General features: G+C 44.9%; 1 protein-coding gene across 2 annotated transcripts in view; it reads right to left on the bottom strand.

The window, feature by feature from the left end:
* Nucleotides 1–24001, bottom strand: part of ltk (leukocyte receptor tyrosine kinase) — a 163708-nt gene that overhangs the window by 77973 nt on the left and 61734 nt on the right. Inside the window, exon 3 of one of the 2 annotated variants that reach the window (XM_055640865.1) lies at nt 3662–3760. The exons of the other annotated variant lie outside the window; for it this stretch is intronic. Within the exon in view, the coding sequence (XP_055496840.1) occupies nt 3662–3760 (99 nt within the window). The remainder of the gene's footprint in view (nt 1–3661; nt 3761–24001) is intronic. 2 annotated transcript variants of the gene reach the window in all.

Consider the following 24001-nt stretch of genomic DNA (forward strand, 5'->3'; position numbering starts at 1 on the left):
AAAAAGATTTGGGTTCATTATCTGCAAGTGTACAGTGAAAAAACATGTTTTTGCATGCCATCTAGACAAATCAGATAATAGTATACAAGAATACAATCAAGTCAAATTCAAGTGCAATAGTTTGAGCTAAGTGAAAGGAAGCTCAGGCTTTGGTAGCTAAAGGTGTGGCTATATCTGGTTGGGCATTTAAACCTGTGGTACATGAGAGGGAAGCTTTAGAGGGTTTTGGGCAAGAGGATTTATAGAGACAGGCAGGAAACCATGTTTGATTTGAAAACTGGAATAAAAAAATTGAAGGTAGACAAAAATGCTGGATAAACTCAGCGGGTGAAGCAGCATCTATGGAGCGAAGGAAGTAGGCAACGTTTCGGGCCGAAACCCAATTGAGGTGTTTTCAAGCTAGTATTGTCAGCCAGGGAGCATAAAGCCAGTGGATGAAAGAGGGTGGGTGTAATCTAGACCAAGAGTTCAAGAGTTCAAGAGACATTTATTGTCACATGCCCCAATTGGTACAGTGAGATTTGAATTCCCATACAGCCATACGAATAAAACCAACTAGAGGGTGCCTGTAGGTTTACAGTGTGAAAGATGCAAGACACAACCTAATTGTAGACCCACATCTCTTCACAATAACTGTTAGCTGTGGCAACAGAGGCACAGTGGAAGAGTTGCTGCCTTACAGCGCCAGAGACCCGGGCTCGATCTTGACTACGGCTGCTGTCTGTACGGAGGTTATATGTTCTCTCTGTGATTGCGCGAGTTTTCTCCGGGTGCTCCAGTTTCCTCCTACATTACAAAGACTCACAGTTTTGTATGTTAATTGGTTTCTGTAAATTGTCCGTAGTGTGTAGGATAGAACTAGTGGTCAGGGATCACTGGTCGACGTAGACTCGGTGAGCCGTAGGGCCTATGACCAAACTGTATCTCTAAATTAAACTAAACTAAGCTAAGACAGGTAGAGATTTCAGCAGGAGATAGGCTGAGTGGGAGGCAGAGTTTGGAGATGTTGTAGAGATGGAAGTAGAGCACCAGTATGGGACAGGAAGCAGCTCAAATGAAAACTAAACATCTACCATGTCAAGCCTCCTTACGATCAAATACATTTGAATAAGCTCACCCTTCATTCTTCTAAACTCCAAGGATTACAAACCCAAACCATCTAGACTTTATTGATTGGAAATCCCTCTCACCAGAATGTTAGTCTGGTGAACCTCCTTTGGATGGCCTCCAATGTTGGTATGTCTTTTTTTGGCTAAGAGGACCAAAGTGGTACACAGTAATCCATTTCAGCAGGAGCCGCACCAACAACCCGTACAATTACAACAAAACCTCCCTAAATTTAGACTCCCCTCGCTTCCCAATAAAGGTTGCCTCAGACTGTTGCCGGGAAGGGTGATGTTGCGGGGATGTGGGTTCTGACTGGGATTGAAGGCAATAGCTTTGGACTGCGACAAGCAGTTAGTTGGGGCCTGTGGAGGGGATTGACTGATAGAGATGAGATAAAACCCGTTGTCATCTGCCTACTTCTAGAATCTAATACTGCATCTGCAGATAATGTGGCGGGTAATGAGAAAATAGAACAAGCACACATCGCCTCATAAAGACCTTGCAAATTGTTCACTAATAAAGGCAAAGGAATGATCCTCACTCTTAGCAATATAATATTATTAATAATGACTCAGAATATGGCTACACTGTCGGAAATGAAATGTATTCATTAATAGAGAATTTAGGGATTATTACTGATGTGGAATTATTTTATCGTTATGGATTTGCATGGTAAATACCGTAGATTGGAGATGACATTCTTATTAACACTGGAGTTAATATTTCTGCCCTCACTGTGTGGATGATCTCCCAGCTATTAATGAAATCTATTTATTAGTTGTGTACCACATGATTTGGAATGTGAATTAGCTATCAATAAAGAGTTTGGGGAATGGGCCTCACCGTTGTTACTAATTAAAACTATGAATAAATACTATCTGAATTGTTCACAGTCTTGTAATAGAACCTAATTATTAATAGATATTTTCTAAAGCCCACAGTGTTATTAATGTTGTCTGTTTATTAATTTAGAATATGGGGTACATTAATAATGCCAAATTATTTAATCAGGGTGTGATGGCTTCCATCCCTATTGTAATAGAGGTTTTTCATTTGAATGACTCATACAGTGACTCTGAGAGACATAGAAACATAGAAACATAGAAAATATGTGCAGGTGTAGGCCATTCGGCCCTTCAAACCTGCACTGCCATTCAATATGATCATGGCTGATCATCCAACTCAGTATCCTGTACCTGCCTTCTCTCCATACCCCCTGATCCCTTTAGCCACAAGGGCCACATCTAACTCCCTCTTAAATATAGCCAATGAACTGGCCTCAACTACCTTCTGTTGCAGAGAGTTCCAGAGATTCACCACTCTCTATGTGGAACATGTTGTTCAATATGTGTTCATGGTGCTATTTTACTGATCTCTTTATTGTTATGTATATGTTCCTTCTAGGAAATAAGTGGGAGCATCAATAAGCTCCTTCCATGCTGCTATCGGCATCCGATTGAATAAATAATTAGTGGTGTTGTCTCATGTTAAAGTAGTTTTCCAGGCAAGGATTCTCAAAGCCTCATTTACAAGGCTTTAAGCATCTTACATCTTGCATAAGGTTGCGGCAGGTCCAAGGTGCTTGCAGCCACTGTCGTTAGCACTGTGATTGTCAGGGTTATACAGTACAATGACAAGAAATGGAACAAGAAACTTATTGCAAGGGCCCTCCTGTTGTCCTGCTGCATAATTACCCAGCAATTTGTTGACAAACCATTAGACAGCACCTTGCTAAAAGTCTAACCTGCATGCAGTAATAATGGCCAGTGCCTCTGAAGATGGCGTTTAAGAGGAATACCAAACTGAGATGGAACCCCAATGCTCAAATAGTAAATATTCACTCCTGCAATATTCCTGCTGCTGTATTGCAATTAGTGGTGGTGGTGTTGGTGGGCGTAAGGAGCGGGAGATCAGAATAAGTGAGAAAGAGAATGGCAGAGAGAGAGGCAGCGACAGAGCGATGTGGACAGGAGGAGAGAGAGTCAGACTGACAGGTGCAGTGTGTTAAAGGGAGAGATGTGGGCACTGAGTGATATGAAGCATTCAGTTCCAAACCATCAGTGTTCCACACCTAATCATTCCGCTGAACACTTCCCATGGAAAGTTAATAGCTGGGCGAGAGAGAAGGCTGCCATCATTGCATCATTTCACCGTCATCTGCCATCAATTCACCTGAAGCTGGAGCCTAAAATTATGCCCTTCATTTCAAATCTCCCAACCACATTTTTGCATGGAGACTCAAGGAACTGCAGGTGCTGGAATCTTGAGCAAAGCACAAAGTGCTGGAGCAACTCAGCAGGTCAGGCAGCATCCATGGAGGGAATAGAAAAGTGACGTTTCGGGTTGGTACCTTACATCAGACTCAAGTTTCACGACATGTCCTGACTCGAAATGTGGCCTGCCCATTCCCTCCACTGATGCTGCTTGGCCTGCTGAGTTGCTCCGGCACTTTGTGCTTGCTCGACGTTTCTGCAGGTATTGCTTGGTGGCCAAAGCATATCTGTCAGCACCTCCTCCTGGCTTGTACACACTCACTGATCCTGCCATCACTTACCATCCACATCAATCCCATCTGGTAAGTCAGTGTCCAACTGGCTGCTTGCAGGAAGGTCAGTCTGCCCGCTTGCTACAGATCCCTCGGCGGGGCCTGCCGCTGAAAGGCAATTTACACAACCGTGTAAGACTTTGGGGCAGCGCCAAATCTTTCCACCCACCGAGCTTTGGCAGCACTCAGTACTGCGTGTGGAAGACAGAGATGCTTTACGTGGGTTGGCCAACAGACACTCAGGGCACTATGAAACAGAAAACTGGGAGTGACGTCATATGTTAGAGCACATACAGAATCAGGGCTCTTGTCCAATTGAAAGGGATCCATCCTGGGAACCGGATGATAGATTTTATCACCTTTATACTTGACTGCTGTTGACTTTAAAGTTGACTTGGACAAGCGTGTGAGCAAAGGAACCTAGGCTGTAATGTACTTTCCTCTCCCTTCCTAACCCTTGATGTTTCTCACAGCCTGCACGCCAGACTGAATTGCACCATTTACTTCACGTTTGCAACTTGATTTTCAGTGCTTTATTGCCCGCATGCTCAATTTGATGCTCCAATAATTAGATGATTGTGGGTTCAAGACCCACCAGAGTACGTAATCTAGTGAAAATTCAACAGGGTATTTATTATTTTATATGTTTTCAAGGGAGAGTTAGATTTAACTCTTAGGGTTAAAGGAATCAAGGGGATATGGGGAAAAAGCAGGAACGGACGGACTACTGATATTAGATGATCAGCCATGATCATATTGGATGGCAGTGCTGGCTCAAAAGGACGAATGGCCTACTCCTGCACCTATTTTTCTAATTTTCTTTCTGTTTCTAATACTGACAGAATAATGAAAGGCATGGATGGAGTGGATGTGGAAAGGATGTTTCCACCTGTGGGTGCGTTTAGAACCAAAGATCATAGCCTCAGATTTAAAGGGCACTCTTTTAAAAAGGAGGTGAGGAGGAACTTCTCTTGTCAGAGAGTAGTTAATCTGTGGAACTCATTGCCACAGAGGGCTGTGGAGGCCTATTCAGTGGATATTTTTAAGGCAGAGATAGACAAATTCTTGAATGGAAGGGTGTCAAGGGTTATGGGGAGAGGGCGTGTAAATGGGATTAGGTGGCAGAGAGCAGCCATGATTGAATGGCAGAGTAGACTCAATGGGCCCGAATGGCCTAATTCTACTCCTATAATGTGGTGAAATTCTTAAAATGCCATATTCTAGAACCATTCAGCCCATTGTGTCCCATCAACCCCTTCCCCCCTTTCCTTATTACTCTGCGGTCTTGCAAATTGTTTCATGGCTTACATCCACATCAACTTCTCCAAACCATTAAACTAAGGGATAGAAGCATAGAAAAGAGGTGCAGGAGTAGGCCATTCGGCCCTTCGAGCCAGCACCGCCATTCAATATGATCATGGGTGATCATCCAACATCATACCCCGTTCCTACTCTTTCCCCATGTCCTTTGATTCCATCAGCCCTAAGAGCTAAATCTAACTCTCTCTTGAAAACATCCAGTGCATTGGCCTCCACTGCCTTCTGCGGCAGAGAATTCCACAGATTCACAACTCTCTGGGTGAAAGAGTTTTTCCTCATCTCCGTCCTAAATGGCCTATATCTTATTCTTAAACTGTGACCCCTGGTTCTGGACTCCTCCAACATTGGGAAAATTGTTCCTGCATCTAGTCTGTCCAATCCCTTAAGAATTGTTTATGTTTCTATAACATCCCCTCACATCTTTCTAAATTCCAGTGAATATAAACCCAATCGATCCATTCTTTCATCAAATGACTGTCCCGCCATCCTAGGAATTAATCTCGTGAACCAACACTGCACTCCCTCAATAGCAAGGATGTCTTTCCTCAAATTTGGAGACCAAAGCTGCGCACAATACTCCAGGTGCAGCCTCACCAGGGCCCTGTACAACTGCCTTGCTCCTAAATTCAAATCCTCCCACAATGAAGGCCAACATGCCATTAGCTTTCTTCACTGTCTGCTGTACCTGCATGCTTACTTTCAGTGACTGATGTACAAGCAGGTCTCGTTGCACCTTGCCTTTTCCTAATCTGGCACCATTCAGATAATAATCTGTCTTCTTATTCTTGCTACCAATGTGGATAACCTCACATTTATCCACATTATACTGCATCTGCCATGCATCTCCCCACTCACCCAACCTCCCTGTCACCCTGCAGCATCATAGCAATCTCCTCGCAGCTCGCACTGCCACCCAGCTTTGTATCATCCTCGAACTTGGAGATGCTATTTTTAATTTCCTCGTCTAAATTTTTAATATATATTGTAAATAGCTGGGGTCCCAGCATTGAGCCTTGCAGCACCCCACTAGTTACTGCCTGTCATTCTGAAAAGGACCCGATAATTCCTGTCTGCCAACCAGTTCTCTATCCATGTCAATACCTTAAATTCAGGACCCTCTTCTCTGAATTAACCCGGTCACTCTCCATCTTAGTGCAGAAGTCAACAATTTACAGAAGCACCCGGAGGAAACCCACAGTATGAATGTGCAAACTCCACACAGGGAGCACCAGAAATCAGGTTTGAATCTAGGTCTCTGGAGGGTGAGACAGCAACATGGACCATGATGCCACAACACCACTGTCTGCTGAGTGACCATTGCCCATTTGGATGTGATATATTAAGCTAAAGGTTTCATTTGCCCTTTTGAGCGGAAGCCGGTGTTTCTACGGCATAATTTCAAAGATGATCAAATGAGCTGTCCTGAATATTTTTCCCCAACAGTGTATGCCTCAATCAATAAAACTGATTATTTGTGAAAAGCGTGAAGAATTGGTCTACCCTGTCCTACAACAATTTGACTCTAGTAGTTCCTGCATTGGAAACAAGTGAAAGAACTTAAATGTTGTCGAGTATTGTTGGACATTCTGAGATTCGCACTGATGTCCGTACTTCCATGAGTATTTCTCCATCAGGAGAGAGGATAGAGACACATTTTCTGTCTGGTATGAAGCAACGCGCTCCGTCTATCATTGAGCCATTTTTTTTTTAAAGCGTCTGAGAAAAGTTTCACGGCTCGGCTTGGGATTTCACCGTTATGCCCACAGCTTTCTTCATTCAAAGAGTGACAGCATGCCTTCTTCATCAAACATCCTCATTATATTGGTAAGATGCCTTGGTGAATGCCACTTCAACATATATTGGCTCACTGTCATCTCTCCAAGGGGTCCCCCCGCCAGCTTTCCCATGGAATAGTTTTGTACTCGTTGGCCCCACGTGACCGAGACAGAAAGCTGGCCTGAGTAACACTATTCAAGGAGCAGGAAGGTTTTTACAACTCACTACTTGCGACTTTAATTAACAATCCAAAGTTGAATGCATTGACAGCGATTGGTTCTGCAATCTTACCACCCCCCCCCCCCCCCCCCCCCCCTCCCCTTCCACAATCCACCAACACCCACTGCGATTCCTGAAAGCCTTCTTTAGCACGCCAACGTGGCACAGTGCCAGGGCCATTTTCATACCATGCTGCCATTGCCTCTTGGAGCCTCAAACACCTCGCTTGTACCCAGCCTGGTTGCCAAGTTCAGATGTGTGTGAATTGGTGCTGGTGAGGTTGGAGGGGAGGGGAGACTTGAGCTTTTAAGCCGATTGTTTGTGACACCACTGCCATACCCCTCATCCCCCCCCCCCCCCCCCCCCCCCCCCCAACGCACCCAGAATTCAGTGTTGATTTACTTTTGCCAGACGCATAAATTAATCTTCTCAACCACAAGTCCATTTTCTGCTGAGGCTACATTTTAACAGTGCTTTCAGGGTTGATGAATGCAGACCGCGGTAACAATACAATCAGTACTTGTAATAGAGGCGCATTTTGTGGTCACCCATTGCGCACTCTCTGCATGTACACACATTAATCCTTGACAGAGAGAAACAGAGAGGGACGCAGGGCCGTGGTGGGGGTGGGGGTGTGGACTTGGGTCGAGATAAAGAGGCTTTTGTTGAGGCTCCTTCTGAATAATTGACAGCAAGATGAATTAACCTCGCACAACACAACCAAAGGAAAGGACTAACGTCAAACTGATCGAGTTTGCCCATTTCCCAGTACATTACAGACCAGTCGCATTCATCCTGATCCGGCTGAGAGCAAAAGGCTCAACCATGTTCCATATATGTATGCCTGGAAGGTGTAATGTAAGGAAAACTGTCCCAGGCTCCAAGAGTTCCTGAGAAAAACAAATCTAAAATACATCCAAAGAGAGACACAGAATGCTGGAGTAACTCAGCGGGTCAGGCAGCATCTTTGGAAAAAAGGAACAGGTGACGTTCTGGATTGAGACCCTTCATCAGACTCTTTGATTCTCGATTAAAAAAATAATCTATTCCTTTTCTCCAGAGATGCTGCCTGACCCGCTGAGTTACTCCAGCATTTTGCGTCCATCTTCAGTGTAAACCTGTATCTGCAGTTCCTTCTTACACTAAAACCGAGATGAGAAGAACTTTTTTCACACAGAGAGTGGTGAATCTCTGGAACTCTCTGCCACAGAGGGTAGTTGAGGCCAGTTCATTGGCTATATTTAAGAGGGAGTTAGATGTGGCCCTTGTGGCTAAGGGGATCAGGGGGTATGGAGAGAAGGCAGGTACGGGATACTGAGTTGGATGATCAGCCATGATCATATTGAATGGCGGTGCAGGCTCGAAGGGCCGAATGGCCTACTCCTGCACCTAATTTCTATGTTTCTATGTTTCTATGTATCCATCCAGATCAAGTCCAGCTTTTTCTGTGTAGAGTCATTCTGACATTACAAGATGCTGGGTAGCCATGATGGAGCAAACCTACATTTGCCCCGGTCAAATTATACCAACCAGGAAGCTTGGGCACTTGTGCAAATGATTCAGGAATCAAGGCTAATGTTTTCATTTAACCCAAAACACATAGTACTGGAATAACTCAATGGGGCAGGCAGTATCTCTGGAGGAAAGGGATAGGTGATGTTCAGGATGAGGATACTTGAAGGGTCCCAACGCAAGATGTCTCCGATCCTTGCCTTCCAGTGATGCTGCCTGACCCACTGAGTTACTCGAACATTTTAGGTTTTGTTCAGGATTTTAGCATCTACAGTTCTCTGTGTCTCTGATTTTATCCACTCTTGCCAATTTAAGTCCCTACTATGTTCAAATAAAACACCACAACGTTCATTTGCCTACTTCCATTTTCTTCTTGTTTAAGAAGGAACTGCAAATGCTGGAAAATCGAAGGTGGACAAAAATGCTGGAGAAACTCAGCGGGTGAGGCATCGTCTATGGAGCGAAGGAAATAGGCAACGTTTCGGGTCGAGAGGCAGAGACAGTAAGAGGCGGAGACAGTGGGCTGAGGGAGAGCTGAGAAGGGGAGGAGAACGTAGGGACTACCTGAAATTAGAGAAGTCAATGTTGCTACTGCTGGTGCAAACTGCCCAAGCGAAATATGAGAACATTTACAGTGGTCCTCACTCTGGCCATGGAGGAGGCCCAGAACCGAAAGGTCGAATTCGGAATGGGAGGGGGAGTTGAAGTGCTGAGCCACCAGGAGATCAGGTAGGTTAATGCGAACTGAGTGGAGGTATTGTGCGAAGCGATCGCCAAGCCTGCGCTTGGTCTCACCGATGTAGAGCAGCTGGCATCTAGAGCGGTGGATGCAATAGATGAGGTTGGAGGAGGTGCAGGTGAACCCCTGTCGCACCTGGAACGACTGCTTAGGTCCTTGGATGGGGTCAAGGGAGGAGGTAAAGCGACAATGCTACGGCTTGTACTTTGCACACCACCAGCTTCCGCCCCTACAGTACCCGCTGCCACTTCATCCACAAACCCGAGGAGGTGCCCCTACCGCACAGCTTGTACTTGGGGTGGCGGCTGAGGCCGTGGGCGAACTGGCACTTGTTGCCGTAGTGGCCCTTAGATGGTTCCTCTGGAGTTGGAGCGGGGTTGGGCTGGAGTTGGTTCTGGCTGTGGGTTCTGTTGGGGTTGGTGCTTCTCAGCGCTGGGCCTGGGGGCCGTCGGTCCGGACATCTCGAGTGGAGGGGGGGTGACCAGTGATGGTTCGGCAGCGCTTGTGGGTAACCCACCCCCTCTCGCCCGGGGTCCCCCCCCCCCCCCCCCCCGCCCAGTCCTCCCCCCCCCCCCCGGTCTCCCACTGGAAAATCGGGCCAAAAGTATATTCACTGTATCTATAGCGCTGAGATCTATTTACCGTTGTAGCTAATGACCTTTGACAAATCCCATGATTCCTTGGGTTTTTCGGAATACCGAACTCGCTTATTGTCCTCCTCACATCATGTTTCCCCTACATTTGTCCACTTCAGATCACATGCACTACAACAAACCCAGATTGTTTACTACAAATCTCCACAATCAGTACATATATCCTGCTTAGATTACATTAAGCACACTGCCAGCAATTTTTCACTTCAAATCCGCATATTCACCTTGTTTGCTTCACCATGTCACACAGCCCATGAATATCTGCTTCAGTTTATTCCAGTAACTGTCCACATCCATGAAACTCTGAACAGTATTCACACTGTTTGCAAATACTTTCCACAGATTACTAATGATGCTTCCTGCATTAACCACCTCAGATAATTGGGTGCACAATAAATATCCTCTTAAATTATAAATAAATCCCTCTCTTCATCTGTATGTGTCACAACAGTCACACAACACACTCACACTCCAGCCCCTCAGGCCAATAGACATACACCAGCTCTATTCACTCATCATGGCAACTAAAGATTACTCAAAAACACACGACTAACATCATGACTGTTACCTTGCACAGAATCACCCACTCACGTCGCCGCTATTACAGTGAATACAATTGCTAGCTTCTGATCTGGTTGTATGGCCCAGTCAGATACCATTCAACCCGATCAGAAGGGCCTCTCCCTTCACGGGATGGTCAGCATGCCATCCTCACACAAGGTTAGAGGCGGAGGAGTCTGATCCTACTCTACACCTCATGGTGCTCAGATGCGGAGGTCCTGGCAAGTTCATGCTCGCTGATCATGGAATATCTCACAGCGAAGTGCCACCCCTACTACCTGCCACAGGAATTCACCACAGTCACCCTGACAGCCGTCTACATCCCTCCCTGATGTTAAGCTCGCCCTGAATGAATTGTGCTCCGCTACCAAGAGTCTTGAGACAAAAACACCCCGATGCCCATGACATTTAATTCAAGAACATCAATCAAGCTTCACTTGTGTGAACTAGGGTACTGATTTTAGATGATCAGCCATGATCCTATTGAATGGCGGTGCTGGGTCGAAGGGCTGAATGGCCTACTCCTGCACCTATGTCTAACTAACCAAAATATTGCAGGCATTTCTCTTGCCTCTCCAGGGGACAAAACACCCTTAACCACTGCTACACATCAATAAAAAAAGGCCTACCGCAGTGTTCCTTGGCCACATTTCGGGGAATCTGATCATCTTGTTGCGCTTCTACACCCTGCCTACCATCAAAAACTGAAGCAAGATGATCCAGTACAGAAAGTTGCTCAGTCCTCGTCTGTGGAAGCAGAAGGCAGTATACGTGAATGCTTTGTTTCAGTGGACTGGTCCACATTCAGCCAACCTGAATGTGTATGCCACCTGCCGTGACTGACTTCATCAGCAAGTGCGTAGAGGAATACATGCCAAAGAAGACAATCCGAGTGTTCCCAACCAGAAACCATGGATGAACCATGAGGATCATTCCCCATTGAGGGCCAAGACCAAGTCAAATTATCCCAATTGGTCCTAGAAAGATTGCTACATTCTTCGCAAAGTTATCAGGAATGCCAAGAGGCAATACCGGGACAAACTTGACTCCTGGCATAACCACTCAAACACCCATCGACTTTGGCAAGCCTTAAATACTCTTCACAGGATACAAAGCAAAATCAGCCGGCATTGTTGCAGGTGGTGCGGCCCTCCCTGATGAACAATTCATTCTTTGCTCGCTTTGAGCTGAAGGTCGACGGCGCAATGACATCCAGCCCAACAGACTCGAGTGTGCCTGCTCCCACCATTACTGCTGCAGATGTAAGATCGGCCTTCCTGAGGGTGAACCCATGAAATGCAACTGGCTCAGTTGGAGGCTCTGCCTGCGTCCTTGGATCCTGCGCGTGCTAACAAGTTTTATAACGGGGGAACATTGGGGAACATTGGAGGAAGAGACTGGCTTTGGTGCCTTCCCTCACAGTGGGAAACTTTGATTCTGCTGCGTGGGGATGTTTTTATGCTGAATTCAATCGTGTGTTGTGTTCTTTATTTTTATTGTATGGCTGTATGGTTATCTCATTTCACTGTGCCATCTGGCACATGTCACAAATAAATGTATCTTGTATCTTGTATCTTGTAACTGTGTAGCCATATACCAATCTAACTAAATCTACAAGTATGCAAACAATATCACCATAGTGGGCCGGATATAAAATAGTGATGAGAGAATACAGGGAAGAGATTGAGAATCTTGTAACTAAGTGCTAAGATAACAACCAGGCAACCAAATGGTCAGATTCAGATTCAGATTCAATTTTAATTGTCATTGTCAGTGTACAGTACAGAGACAACGAAATGCATTTAGCATCTCCCTTGAAGAGCGACATAGCAAACGATTTGAATAAATAATAATAAGTGTCGGGGGGGGGGGGGGGGGGGGTGGTGATTGGCAGTCACCGAGGTACATTGTTGAGTAGAGTGACAGCCGCCGGAAAGAAGCTGTCCCTCGACCTGCTGGTTCAGCAACGGAGAGACCTGTAGCGCCTCCCGGATGGTAGGAGGGTAAACAGACCATGGTTGGGGTGAGAGCAGTCCTTGGCGATGCTGAGCGCCCTCCGCAGACAGCGCTTGCTTTGGACAGACTCAATGGAGGGGAGCGAGGAACCGGTGATGCGTTGGGCAATTTTCACCACCCTCTGCAATGCCTTCCGGTCGGAGACAGAGCAGTTGCCATACCATACTGTGATGCAGTTGGTAAGGATGCTCTCGATGGTGCAGCGGTACAAAGTTCATCAGGATCTGAGGAGACAGATGGACAGATGGACCTTCTTCAGTCTCCTCAGGAAGAAGAGACGCTGATGAGCCTTCTTGATCAGAGTAGAGGTATTGTGGGTCCAAGAGAGGTCATCGGAGATGTTGACTCCCAGGAACCTGAAGCTAGAAACACGTTCCACCTCCGTCCCGTTAATGTGGATGGGGGTGTGTGTGCCGCCTCTGGACTTCCTGAAGTCTACAATGAGCTCCTTGGTCTTCTTGGAGTTAAGGGCCAGGTTGTTGTCAGCGCACCATGCTGCTAAGTGCTGGACCTCCTCCCTGTAGGCCAGCTCATCGTTGTTGCTGATGAGGCCAATCACCGTTGTATCATCTGCATACTTGATGGTGTTAGTACCATGTACAGGTGTGCAGTCATAGGTGAAGAGGGAGTAGAGGAGGGGGCTCAGCACACAGCCCTGTGGAACGCCGGTGTTCAGTCCTCTCATCAAGTCCTCAAATGGTCCTCTCATCAGCTATAGTGTGGTCCTGACTTCCCATCCACCTCATTGGAAACCTTTAGACTTCCTTTAATTGGACTTTATCGAATCTAAACGTTATATGTTTGCAGTAAATGTTGTACCCTTTATCCTTTATCTATGCACTGTGGACAGCTTGATTCTACTCAGGTATAGTCTTTTCTTTGACTGGATAGCACACAAACAAAGTTTTCCGCTGTATCTCGATACACGTGACAATAATACACTAAATTAAAATTCATCCATACTACTCTGCACAGAAATACACACTTTCAGTCATTTACACATAATTGCCCTCTTCCCATCACCATTGTTATAAGGTGCAGTATCACCCGACTCCATCAATACCTTGTACACAATCACCCCCCTGAACACTATTGCTCTGCTGCATAAAACCACTAAGCCCTGAGTTACCCTGAATACAATCTCCACACTTAGAGTCATAAAGTCATACAGTGTGCAAACAGGTCCTTCGACCCAACTTGCCCACACCGGCCAACATGTCCCAGCTACACAAGTCCCATCTTGTCTGTGCTTGGTTCATATCCCTCCAAACCTGTCCTATCCATGTACCTGTCTAACTGTTTCTTAAATGTTGGGATAGTCCCAGCCTCATCCACCTCCTCTGGCAGTTTGTTCCACACACCCACCACCCTTTGTGTGGAAAATGTTACCCCTCAGATTCCTATAATATATTTTCCCCTTCACCTTGAACCTATGTCCTCTGGTCCTCGATTCCCCTGCTCTGGGCAAGAGATTCTATGCATCTTGATCACTTCTGTTACCCTGAACACAATCACTCACTCCTGATCACTACTGGTACTCTGCACACAATCACCCACCCCTGATCACTACTGTTACCCTGCCTCTGACACTATTGTAGCAGCCATCGTCTGTAGCTTTTATATTCAAGGCTGCAATGTTGGTGTGTGTGCTGGGAATGATTAGTGAATGGGGCATGTAATGCCCCTGTCCCACTTAGGAAACCTGAACGGAAACCTCTGGAGACTTTACGCCCCACCCAAGGTTTCCGTGCGGTTCCCGGAGGTTGCAGGTGGTTGCCGGAGGTTGCAGGTAGTGGAAGCAGGTAGGGAGACTGACAAAAGCCTCCGGGAACCGCACAGAAACCTTGGGTGGGGCACAAAGTCTCCAGAGGTTTCCGTTCAGGTTTCCTAAGTGGGACAGGGCCTTTAGGATACAAATCACAGGATTTTGATTGAACTCAGCTAGATTGAGTTTACCTTGTGTATACTGCAGTGGAGGAGGTTGGATAAAGGGACTTGTTAGGGGTCGACTGATAGGAAGCACAAAAGACCGCAGATGCTGGAATCTGGATCTAAAACCAGCTGCTGGTCCAGAGGAATGGTGTCAATCGTTGAACTATCCCTGTCCTTCCACTGATGATATGAACCACTAAGTTCCTCTAGCAGCTTATCTTTTTCCAGCAAAAAGGAATATGATTATGTGTCATGTTTGGGAGCACGACACAGGGCATTGTCTGGTGTAAATGTGCATGTGTAAATGAGAGATTCAGCCTTTTCAGAGAGGGTTTGATGCACAAGCAGGTCACCATGCTTGGAGCTTGCTGTGCTGGGGTGCGGAAGAGGTTTTCCTTGTTGCATGCGCCTTTGAAGACTGGTGGGCTTTGTGTCAACATATAGCCGCAAATCTAATTTATCACTTTATGCAACGTTAACCCTCGGGTAACATGCGAAGTGAGCTGATGATCAGACAATTTCCACTAATTACTGTCAACATTTTAACAAACTGGAAATTAAAATCACTTGATTCCTGTTAAACTGCTAGCGTTTCAACTGATGCCTTTTGACTTCAGGAGGGATTTTTAGGTCATCAGATTGTTATTTGTAGACATCTGGACATACCATAAGTAATCTGGTAGGGTTATTACATTTAATGAACAACTCAAAGACTATGAATTCAGTGAGAAGGCTAATCACCATCCCATGATATTCAATCATATTAACATTATCCTATCCCCCACTGTCAGTACCATTGAAGATGTGAAATTCAATTTGTTGCAGTCCCATCAACAGCATGGCCATAAGAAGTGGCATTATGTGGCGATCTACTCCTTCCCCAAAGATTTTGATGATCCATTTAGGACGGAATGGTGGCGCAGCTGCCTTACAGCGCCAGTAGACACGGGTTCAATCCTGACTGCGGGTGCTGTCTGTACGGAGTTTGCACGTTCTCCCCGTGACTGCGTGGATTTTCTCTGAGATCTTCGGTTTTCTCCCACATTCCAAAGACGTACAGGTTTTTAGGTCAATTGTCTTGGTATAAGTGTAAATTATCTCTGGTGTGTGTAGGAGGGTGGATCGCTGGGCGGTGCGGACTCGGTGGGCCGAAGGGCCTATTTCCACGCTGTATCTCTAAACTAAACTAAATATCCAGGAGTGGGACAATTATTTGCAGCTGATCCAGCACTACTGATCATTCACAAAATTGAAGGTGGAATGCTGTGGGTTACAATAAAAGGTAATAAAAGCAGAAAATGCTCAGAGCATCAATGGTGAAAGAAGAAGTGTTAATGTTTCATGTCTACAAATGTTCACCCTGTTTCTCTCTCCACTGATGCTACCTGACCTGCTGAGGATTACCAAAATTTTGTGTAATATTTTTCCACCCAAAAATAAGCAGACTGCTTGATTGGAGTCTGAAGAAGGGTCCCGACCCGAAACAATACCTATCCCTTTTCTCCGGAGATGCTGCCTGAGTTTGTGGCGCAGCGATAGCACGGTGGCGCAGCTGCCTTACAGCGCCAGTGGAACCGGGTTCAATCCTGACTAGGGGTAATCTGCTGACTTACTCCAGCACTCTTTGGTATAAACCAGCATCTGCAGTTCCAGTTTTGTTTCTACATATTGTTTGGAACCCCACTGATTACCTGTAATCATCCATTTCCCTGATCAACAGTGAATAGCAGCACTGGCAGACAACCCACTATTGTCCTCCAGCAACTCAAAGTCTTCTTCAACGCAATCTGCCAAACTAACAAGGTCTACCACTAGGAAGCAGAATGGTAATGGGTGCATAGGGATACCATCACTTCAAATATCCCTTTGTGAGTAATACAGCCATCCCTTCACTCTCAGTATGTGAGTCTCTGGCATTGCGAGGCACCAAGAGCTCTACTGAATGCGCTACTCTGCCACACATGTGTCTGCTTCTCTGCAACAAGAAGATCAGAGAAGCAGAGAGACGGGTGGCACTGTGGTGCATTGACTAGCATGCAGTGCCAGAGACTCACCTTCAAATCTGACCTCGGGTGCTGCTTACGTGGAGTTTACACATTCTCCCTGTCACCACGTAGATTTCTTGCCGGTGGTCAGTGTCCTCCTACATCTCAGAGCCATGCAGGTTAATTAATATAGAAACATAGTGCAGGAGGAGGCCATTTGGCCCATCGAGCCAGCACCGCCATCCAATTGTGATCATGGCTGATCGTCCCAAATCAATAACCCTTTCCTGCCTTCTCCTCATATCCCTTCATTCCATTAGGTCTAGAGCTCTATCTAAGTCTGTCTCTAATCCATCCAGTGATTTGTCTTCCACTGCCCTCTGTGGCAGGGGATTCCACAAATTCACAACTCTCTGGGTGAAAACGTTTTTTCTTACCTCAGTCTTAAATGGCCTCCTCTTTATTCTAAGACTGTGGCCCCTGAATTGGCTTATATTTGTCAGAGTTTGGTTGAAAAATGTTGGCATGGGCACTGAAATATTCTTCTTCAAAGAGCATAGTAAGATCATTTACATACAACTGAATAGCAGGTCTGGCCTTGGTTTAATGCCCCATTTGAAACCTTTCACCTTTGTCCGTGCAGTGAGGGATCAGTTGAGGGACTGGATATGCCATCTGAATGATCCACCTTCTAGATTAGTGGCAAATGTTTCTTCAACGAGCAAAGGAGGACAGCTAACAGATCTCAAGATAGGTTGCTCTTTAGGCCAGAATGCCCCTGAATGTGAAATCCTTGATGATGAGAGTAAAATATATCTGCAGCACATTTATGGGGTGAGGGTATGTCAGTGGTAGTCATAAGTAAAACAACATGATCTCTTATCACTTGAGATCCCAACTAGAGATGATTGACAGGATTGTAAACAACCAAGAGGAGAATATGACGGAAATTAAATCAAGAGAACTCTACTGATCTGCCAACAGTCACAAGGCACCAACTGCCTTGGCTCAATTAAAAACAAACAAACATCTCAAGCAAAATTGAGAAAAAAATCTGAATTTAATTTAAATATATATTTTACGACTTCGATGTTTGTAGTTAGAAACATCCATTGGTACCTTATTTCAGAAGCTTAGATAGATAATTATATTCTTGCATGTAAGATAATCCTAAGTATCCATTGTTCAATACATGAATACTTTGATTAGCGTGAGAAGAAACTGCAGATGCTGGTTTAAACCGAAGATAGACACAAAAAGCTGTAGTAACTCAGCGGGACAGGCAGCATCTCTGGAGAGAAGGAATGGGTGATGTTTCGGGTCGAGACCTTCTTCGGACTTCATTAGGCTTGCATTAGGCTCAGTCTCTAACTCACTTCCAAGTTGTGATAAATCTATCTGGATCTTTCAATTAGATTTCAGTCTAATACCCACACCAGTATCTAAATCCAGGTGTATGTGAATGTGACTAATAAAATACCTTTGATACCTTTCAATGATTTAAACTATTCGAATCTCTCAATATGTAAACCAGGTCACTGTCTGTGTGAAGTTTGCATTTTCCCATCATTGTGCCTCTGTATTATGGACCTATTCAATCAATGGCAAATAATTTATCCAGAGATTGATGTAGGATGCTGGTGGAGGGATTTGATTTCTTGAATATGGTTACCCAAGGCTGACTCGACTGTGTTGCAGCCTTCTCAATGTATATAAAAGCTCACAGGTGTCAATGAGAAGCACTTTGCAGTTGACTGCACCAGGGACGAAGTTGCCATGTTCTGTGTCCAGTGCCTAGTCAAGCTGTCTGGCTCATTTGATTCTAACATTATTTTAAGCAACTAAGCAGCTTAGCTTATTTGGCAACGTCAATTAAAAGTCAATTGCATTGGTATGAGACTGGAGTGAAACACAGGCCAGGCCAAGTAAGAGAGGGACTTTGGAATCAAATGACTATCTTCTGACTTCATGGTCACCATTGTCGATATTGGCATTTACCTTGAATTATTTCTGATTGTTTAATTAATTGAATTTAAGTGCCTCGATTTCCAGGGGAATATTTGAACTCGTGCCACCAGATTCAACCTGGAATTCCTTACACCAGTGGTTTGTGGAGAAGGGATGATTGGCGACATTTAAACAAGGGGTGGCTACATTGTTAAATGAAAAAAATGTTTGAAAGCATGATTGAAAGTTTAGAAGGATGAGGGGGTGGCTCATTGAAAACTACCAAATAGTGAAAGGCCTGGATATAGTGGATGTGGAAAAGATGTTTCCACCTGCGGGAGAGTCTAGACCAGAGGACATCGCCTCAGAATGAAAGGATGTACCTTTAGGAAAGAGATGAGGCGGAATTTCTTTAGTCAGAGGGTGCTGAATCTGTGGAATTCATTGCCACAGACGGCTGTAGAGGCCAAGTTAATGGATATTTTTTAGGCAGAGGTTGACAGATTCTTGATTAGTATGGGTGTCAGGGGTTATGGGGAGAAGGTGGGGGAATAGGATCGAGAGGGAAAGATAGATCAGCCATCTGTGTGAACCCAAATGGCTGATTAAATACTAATCTGTACGTGTTTGGGATGTGGGAGGAAACCTGGACATAACGCACGCGGATGTAGGGAGTATGTCTAAACTCCACACAGACAGGATAAGAGCCCAGGATCGAACTCTAGATGTAGGAGTTTCGAGTCAGCAGCTCCACCCGCTGTACTACTGTGAAGATGTTCATCACCACACAATGTAAAAGCAAAATGGAAGGTGCTGCCTACTGAATCTATTTGCTCCCAATGTGATCGATGGACTGCAAAGTATTCATTTACTGTAATGATGCACTGTAATGAAGACAGTGGAATGATGAATTCACCCCAGGATAACAGCCTGATCAAAACATTTAAATAAGTCTTTGACAATGCATTGCTGGTCCTGTGGGGCAAAACCAATTGAAATGATAGGCACACTAGGCACATGCGAACTCTGAAAGGCTCAAATACACTTATTCAATGATGTGACCTTTGTGACCAATGATAGCACAACCCTGCTTTTAACCAAAGTGAAATCCTTGATCCAGTTTAATTTGCCTCTCTAAACTATTATTTTTTTAATGGAATAGGAACATTCTGATTACTCTCCATATCCTTCTGAAAGGTGTCACGGTTTTGTCTGAACTTTCCCTAATTAGGTGACTGAAACCATCACGAGCCCAGGGAAAACTTTGACACATTCTAATTAATTTCCTTTGCGACCCAAAGGTCTCTCGCTCTTCAAAGTCTGTAAATGATTATTCAAATGATGAAATGCGCAGCTCATATATTGGCGCATCTATTGAAACCGCTGCCTGACCAGGAACAAAGTCCCGGGTTCAATCCTGGCCTCCGGTGCTGTCTGTGCGGAGTATGCCTGTTCACCTTGTGACCACAAAGGTTTCCTTCACATCCGAAAGGTGCATGGTTTGGTGGGTTAATTGGCCATTGTAATTTACCCCCAGTGAGTAGGAGAGTAATAGAATCTGAAGGTAGTTGACAACAATATGGACAGAATTAAGTATAGGATTCAGTTCAGATTGGTGTAGTAAGTGCTTGATGGCTGGTGCATTCTCATTGGCTGAAGGGCAATTTTCCACACCGTATCCCTTGATTCAATGACTCATCATTTGTCATGTCATCTTAGTTCACCCTCTTACGCATATAAGTAAGATATCAGCCTTCCCTTAATGAATGCACACTTGGCAGTGCATCTAGGTCAGGTGTATAAGTTCATGTTCATAAGTTATCAGACCAGAATTAGGCCATTTAGCCCATCAAGTCTACTCCACCGTTCAATCATGGCTGATCTATCTCTCCCTCCCAATCCTATTCTCCTGCTTTCTCCCCATAACCTCTGACACCCGTAATAATCAAGAATCTATCTATCTCTGCCTTAAATATATCCATTGACTTGGCCTTCACAGCCATCTATTGGGACACCGCTACCAGCCTTGGAGGGCATCTACCATACACGGTGCCTCAGGAAGGCCGTCAGCATCCATAAAGACTCCTCACGCCCTTCTAATGGACTGTTCGAACTACTTCCCTCCGGCAGAGGTTACAAGGCCTTCTACACCCGAACCTCCAGACTCAGGAACAGCTTCATTCCTAGAGCTATAGCGGCTCTGAACCGGCCCTGCTGAGCCCCCCCCCATCCCCATGGACTGTCTCCCTCGGATGGTCACGTCGCACAGACACATCTGCACTATAGTCTGTTTTGATTGTTTTACTGTTGTGATGTTCTTTTTACAAACCATGTTCTCGGGGTATCTAAATCTAAATTTTATTAGTTATTTAAGTTATGACATCGGATGGAAGCTGCAAACCAAATCTCGTTACACTTATGTGCAATGACACTAAAAGATATTATTATTATTATGAATTCCACAGATTCACTACCCTCTGACTAAAGAAATTCCTCCTCATCACCTTTCTAAAGGTACGTCCTTTTATTCTGAAGCTGTGGCCTCTGGTCCTGGACTCTCCTACTAGTGGAAACATTCTTTCCACATCCACTCTAGGTACAGATACTAGAGGCCCAGCTACTCATCAGTCCAATCCAGTGGTAGTGCCACACGATCAGCAAAGTTCTTCAGAGCGAATGCTAAACCAACGTCATCGCAAGTAAACATAAATATTGCTGTGCAATTATCATAAGGGGAGCACTGAAGATTTCCCCAGTATGTGTATACTTATTGCACATTCATGATCACAAAACCATTTCAGGGATTTGTTGTGCACAAATTAATTGCCATGTTTCTAATATTTTATCCATAGCACTGTTTCAAAAATAACTTTAATTAATCCTAGACTATCGGATACCAAAGGTCATAAGTGAAAGGAGCGGAATTAGGCCATTTTGCCCATCAAGTTTACTCCGCCATTCAATTATGGCTGATCTATCTCTCCCTCCTAACCGCGTTTTCCCTGCCTTCTCCCCATAACCCCTGACACCCGTACTAATCAAACATAAAGCAAAAATTAGAAATAAGACAACATGAAGAGGCATCTGAACACACTGCTTGAGGAAGAATCGTGCAATGTGCCTTTGTGTTTTTTATTCTTTTTGAATTTCACACAAGCTTGCCTTTTCCCTTACCCCATTCCCAAGCCAATCCTCATCACCATCTTTTCTCTCTCCCATGCACGCACTCCCTTTCTTCTTCGCCACACCTTATTCTCAGTATTTACTCAAGTTCTTATCAAACCATTTCCTTCTTCTTCCCATTGATTCCACCTGAACCTTTTGTGGTGATGCACCAACCTTACCACCAATGTTGCACTCTATGGATCATCCCACTTCAAATAACCTAAGACAGACATCTGCATCTATGCCCAAACCATGAACCTCTCTGCCAGATAACTGAAAAGTAACAAATAAACTGCAGAAGCTGGAAATCTGCAATAAAAACAGAAGATGCCAGATATTTCCAACAGGTCAGGCAGCATCTGTGGATTGAGGAACAAAAGTAGCATATGAGGTTGATGTTTCATCCATGAGAAGGCATGAGCTGAAACATTATCTTTATTTCTCTCTGCAGAGATATTTCCTGAGTTGCTGAGTATTTCAGCATTGTCTGCCTCTTTCTCAAAGTTAATCCTCGCCATTTTATCCGTCAGGATAGATTTCACTGAGCAAATCAGCTGAAGAAACCAAAGCCAGTAAATGGAGATAAGTTTCAGATCAACCACAGTGCAAAATAATGCGTCACCCATTGACAGACTAACCTAGATCTCCATTCTCCTTCTTGGACTGACCATTCAATGGTTGTCAACCTATTTCATTCTGTGTCCAGACCCCACCTCCATTCACTCCTGCACTGCCTTGCGGATGCTGTACGATCAGCCCATCGCTCCATACCAGTGCTAATTCCTTTAGTCTATTCCTGTCTCAGCATCCTCCATTTCCCTATTGTCATTATTTCAAACCATCCCATCACACTATTGCCTTTCACATCCCTAATTTGCCTAACCCCCTTCCTTAATACCTGAACCTCCTGCCACGTTGATTTTGCATTTAATTCCAATCTTTCCTTTTAAATATAATGACATGCATTCCCTCCTCTTATAATTCAAGATTCAGGAATGTGGCTCCACGGTGACCAAGACTAAAGCAAGCCGGAAACAGGAAGGCTCACAGCTTTCGCTTCTTTCAGTCAGATAATACCTCTCTCCCCACCCCTTACCTTCACAGATTTAAAATGCCCTGCACTGGTAGATATTATTTAAAATTAAAAGTAAACAGTAATAAATGTAGGAAGGATCTACCAATGCTGGTTTGAACTGATTCTGTCCATTATGTATCGTCCAGATAGACAGAACAAAATGAAACAGACACGACACAAAAAGCTGGAGTAATTCAGTGGGACAGGCAGCATCTCGGAAGAGAAAGAATGGGTGACGTTTCCGGGTTGAGACCATTCTTCACTCATCTATTCAATCAAGGTGAGTGACCTCATTCAGATGAGAGAGGTTGTGAGATTATGTTGGGGCTGAAACAATAATTGTTTCTCCCTCCACAGATGCTGTCTGACCTGCTAAGTGTTTCCATCATTTTCTGGGTTTTTTAATGGATTTCCAGCTTCAGGGACTGTTTTACATCAGCCATGGCTGGCGTAAATCTGAGGGAATATTCCGGATGTCTGTGTAACACCACAAGACTCAATGTGGACTGGCTCAGTGGAGAGAGGGGGCTCTAGCCTCCTGATCTGTGGCTGTGACACCCGGGTTTAAACGATCTAAGGTGGACGCATTGACTGGAGAGGAGGACAACACCAGCAGTTCTTAGCGGATCTCCTTGCTGGAGGTAAATATGAAGGAGTCTGTATATTTTCAGGCATGTTGTTAAAATCTCATGATAAGACCCTAGAGTCATAAAGTTTTACAGTGTGGAAACAGGCCCTTTGGCCCAACTTGCCCCCACTGGCCAACATGTTCCATCTACCCTTGTCCCATCTACCTACATTTGGCCCATATCCCCTTAAATCTAACCTATCTAATGTTTCTTCAATGTTGTGATAGTACCCGCCTCAACTACCTCCTCTGGCTTGTCGTTCCAGACACCTTCCACCCTTTGCGTGAAAATGTTACCCCTCAGATTCTTATAAAATATTTCCCCCTTCACCTTAAACCTATGTCCTTGGGTTCTTGATTCCCCTACTCTGAGCAAGAGACTCTGTTCATCTACCCGAGCTATTCCTCTCATGAATTTATACACCCCTCATCCTCCTGCGCACCAAGGAATAAAGGAATAGAGTTAGGAATAGCTTGTTCAGCCATAATACATAGGAACAGAATTAGGCCATTCAGCCCATCGAGCTTGCTCCGCCATTCATAGATATGATAGATAGGGCGAACGCATAGTCTTTTACCCAGAGTAGGGGAATCAAAAACCAGTGGTTTTAGATGAAAGGAGAAAGATTTAATCAGAACCTGAGGGGCAACCTTCTCACACAGAAGGCGGTGGATATGCGGAACGAGCTGCCAGAGGAGGTAGTTGACACAAGTACTATAACAATATTTAAAAGACATTTGGACAGGTACATGGATAGGAATGGTTTAGAGGGATATGGACCAACTGGGGGCAAATGGGACTAAAGTAGATGAGGCACCCG

Source organism: Leucoraja erinacea, chromosome 9, assembly GCF_028641065.1.
Source record: "Leucoraja erinacea ecotype New England chromosome 9, Leri_hhj_1, whole genome shotgun sequence".
Classification (NCBI taxonomy): domain Eukaryota; kingdom Metazoa; phylum Chordata; class Chondrichthyes; order Rajiformes; family Rajidae; genus Leucoraja; species Leucoraja erinaceus.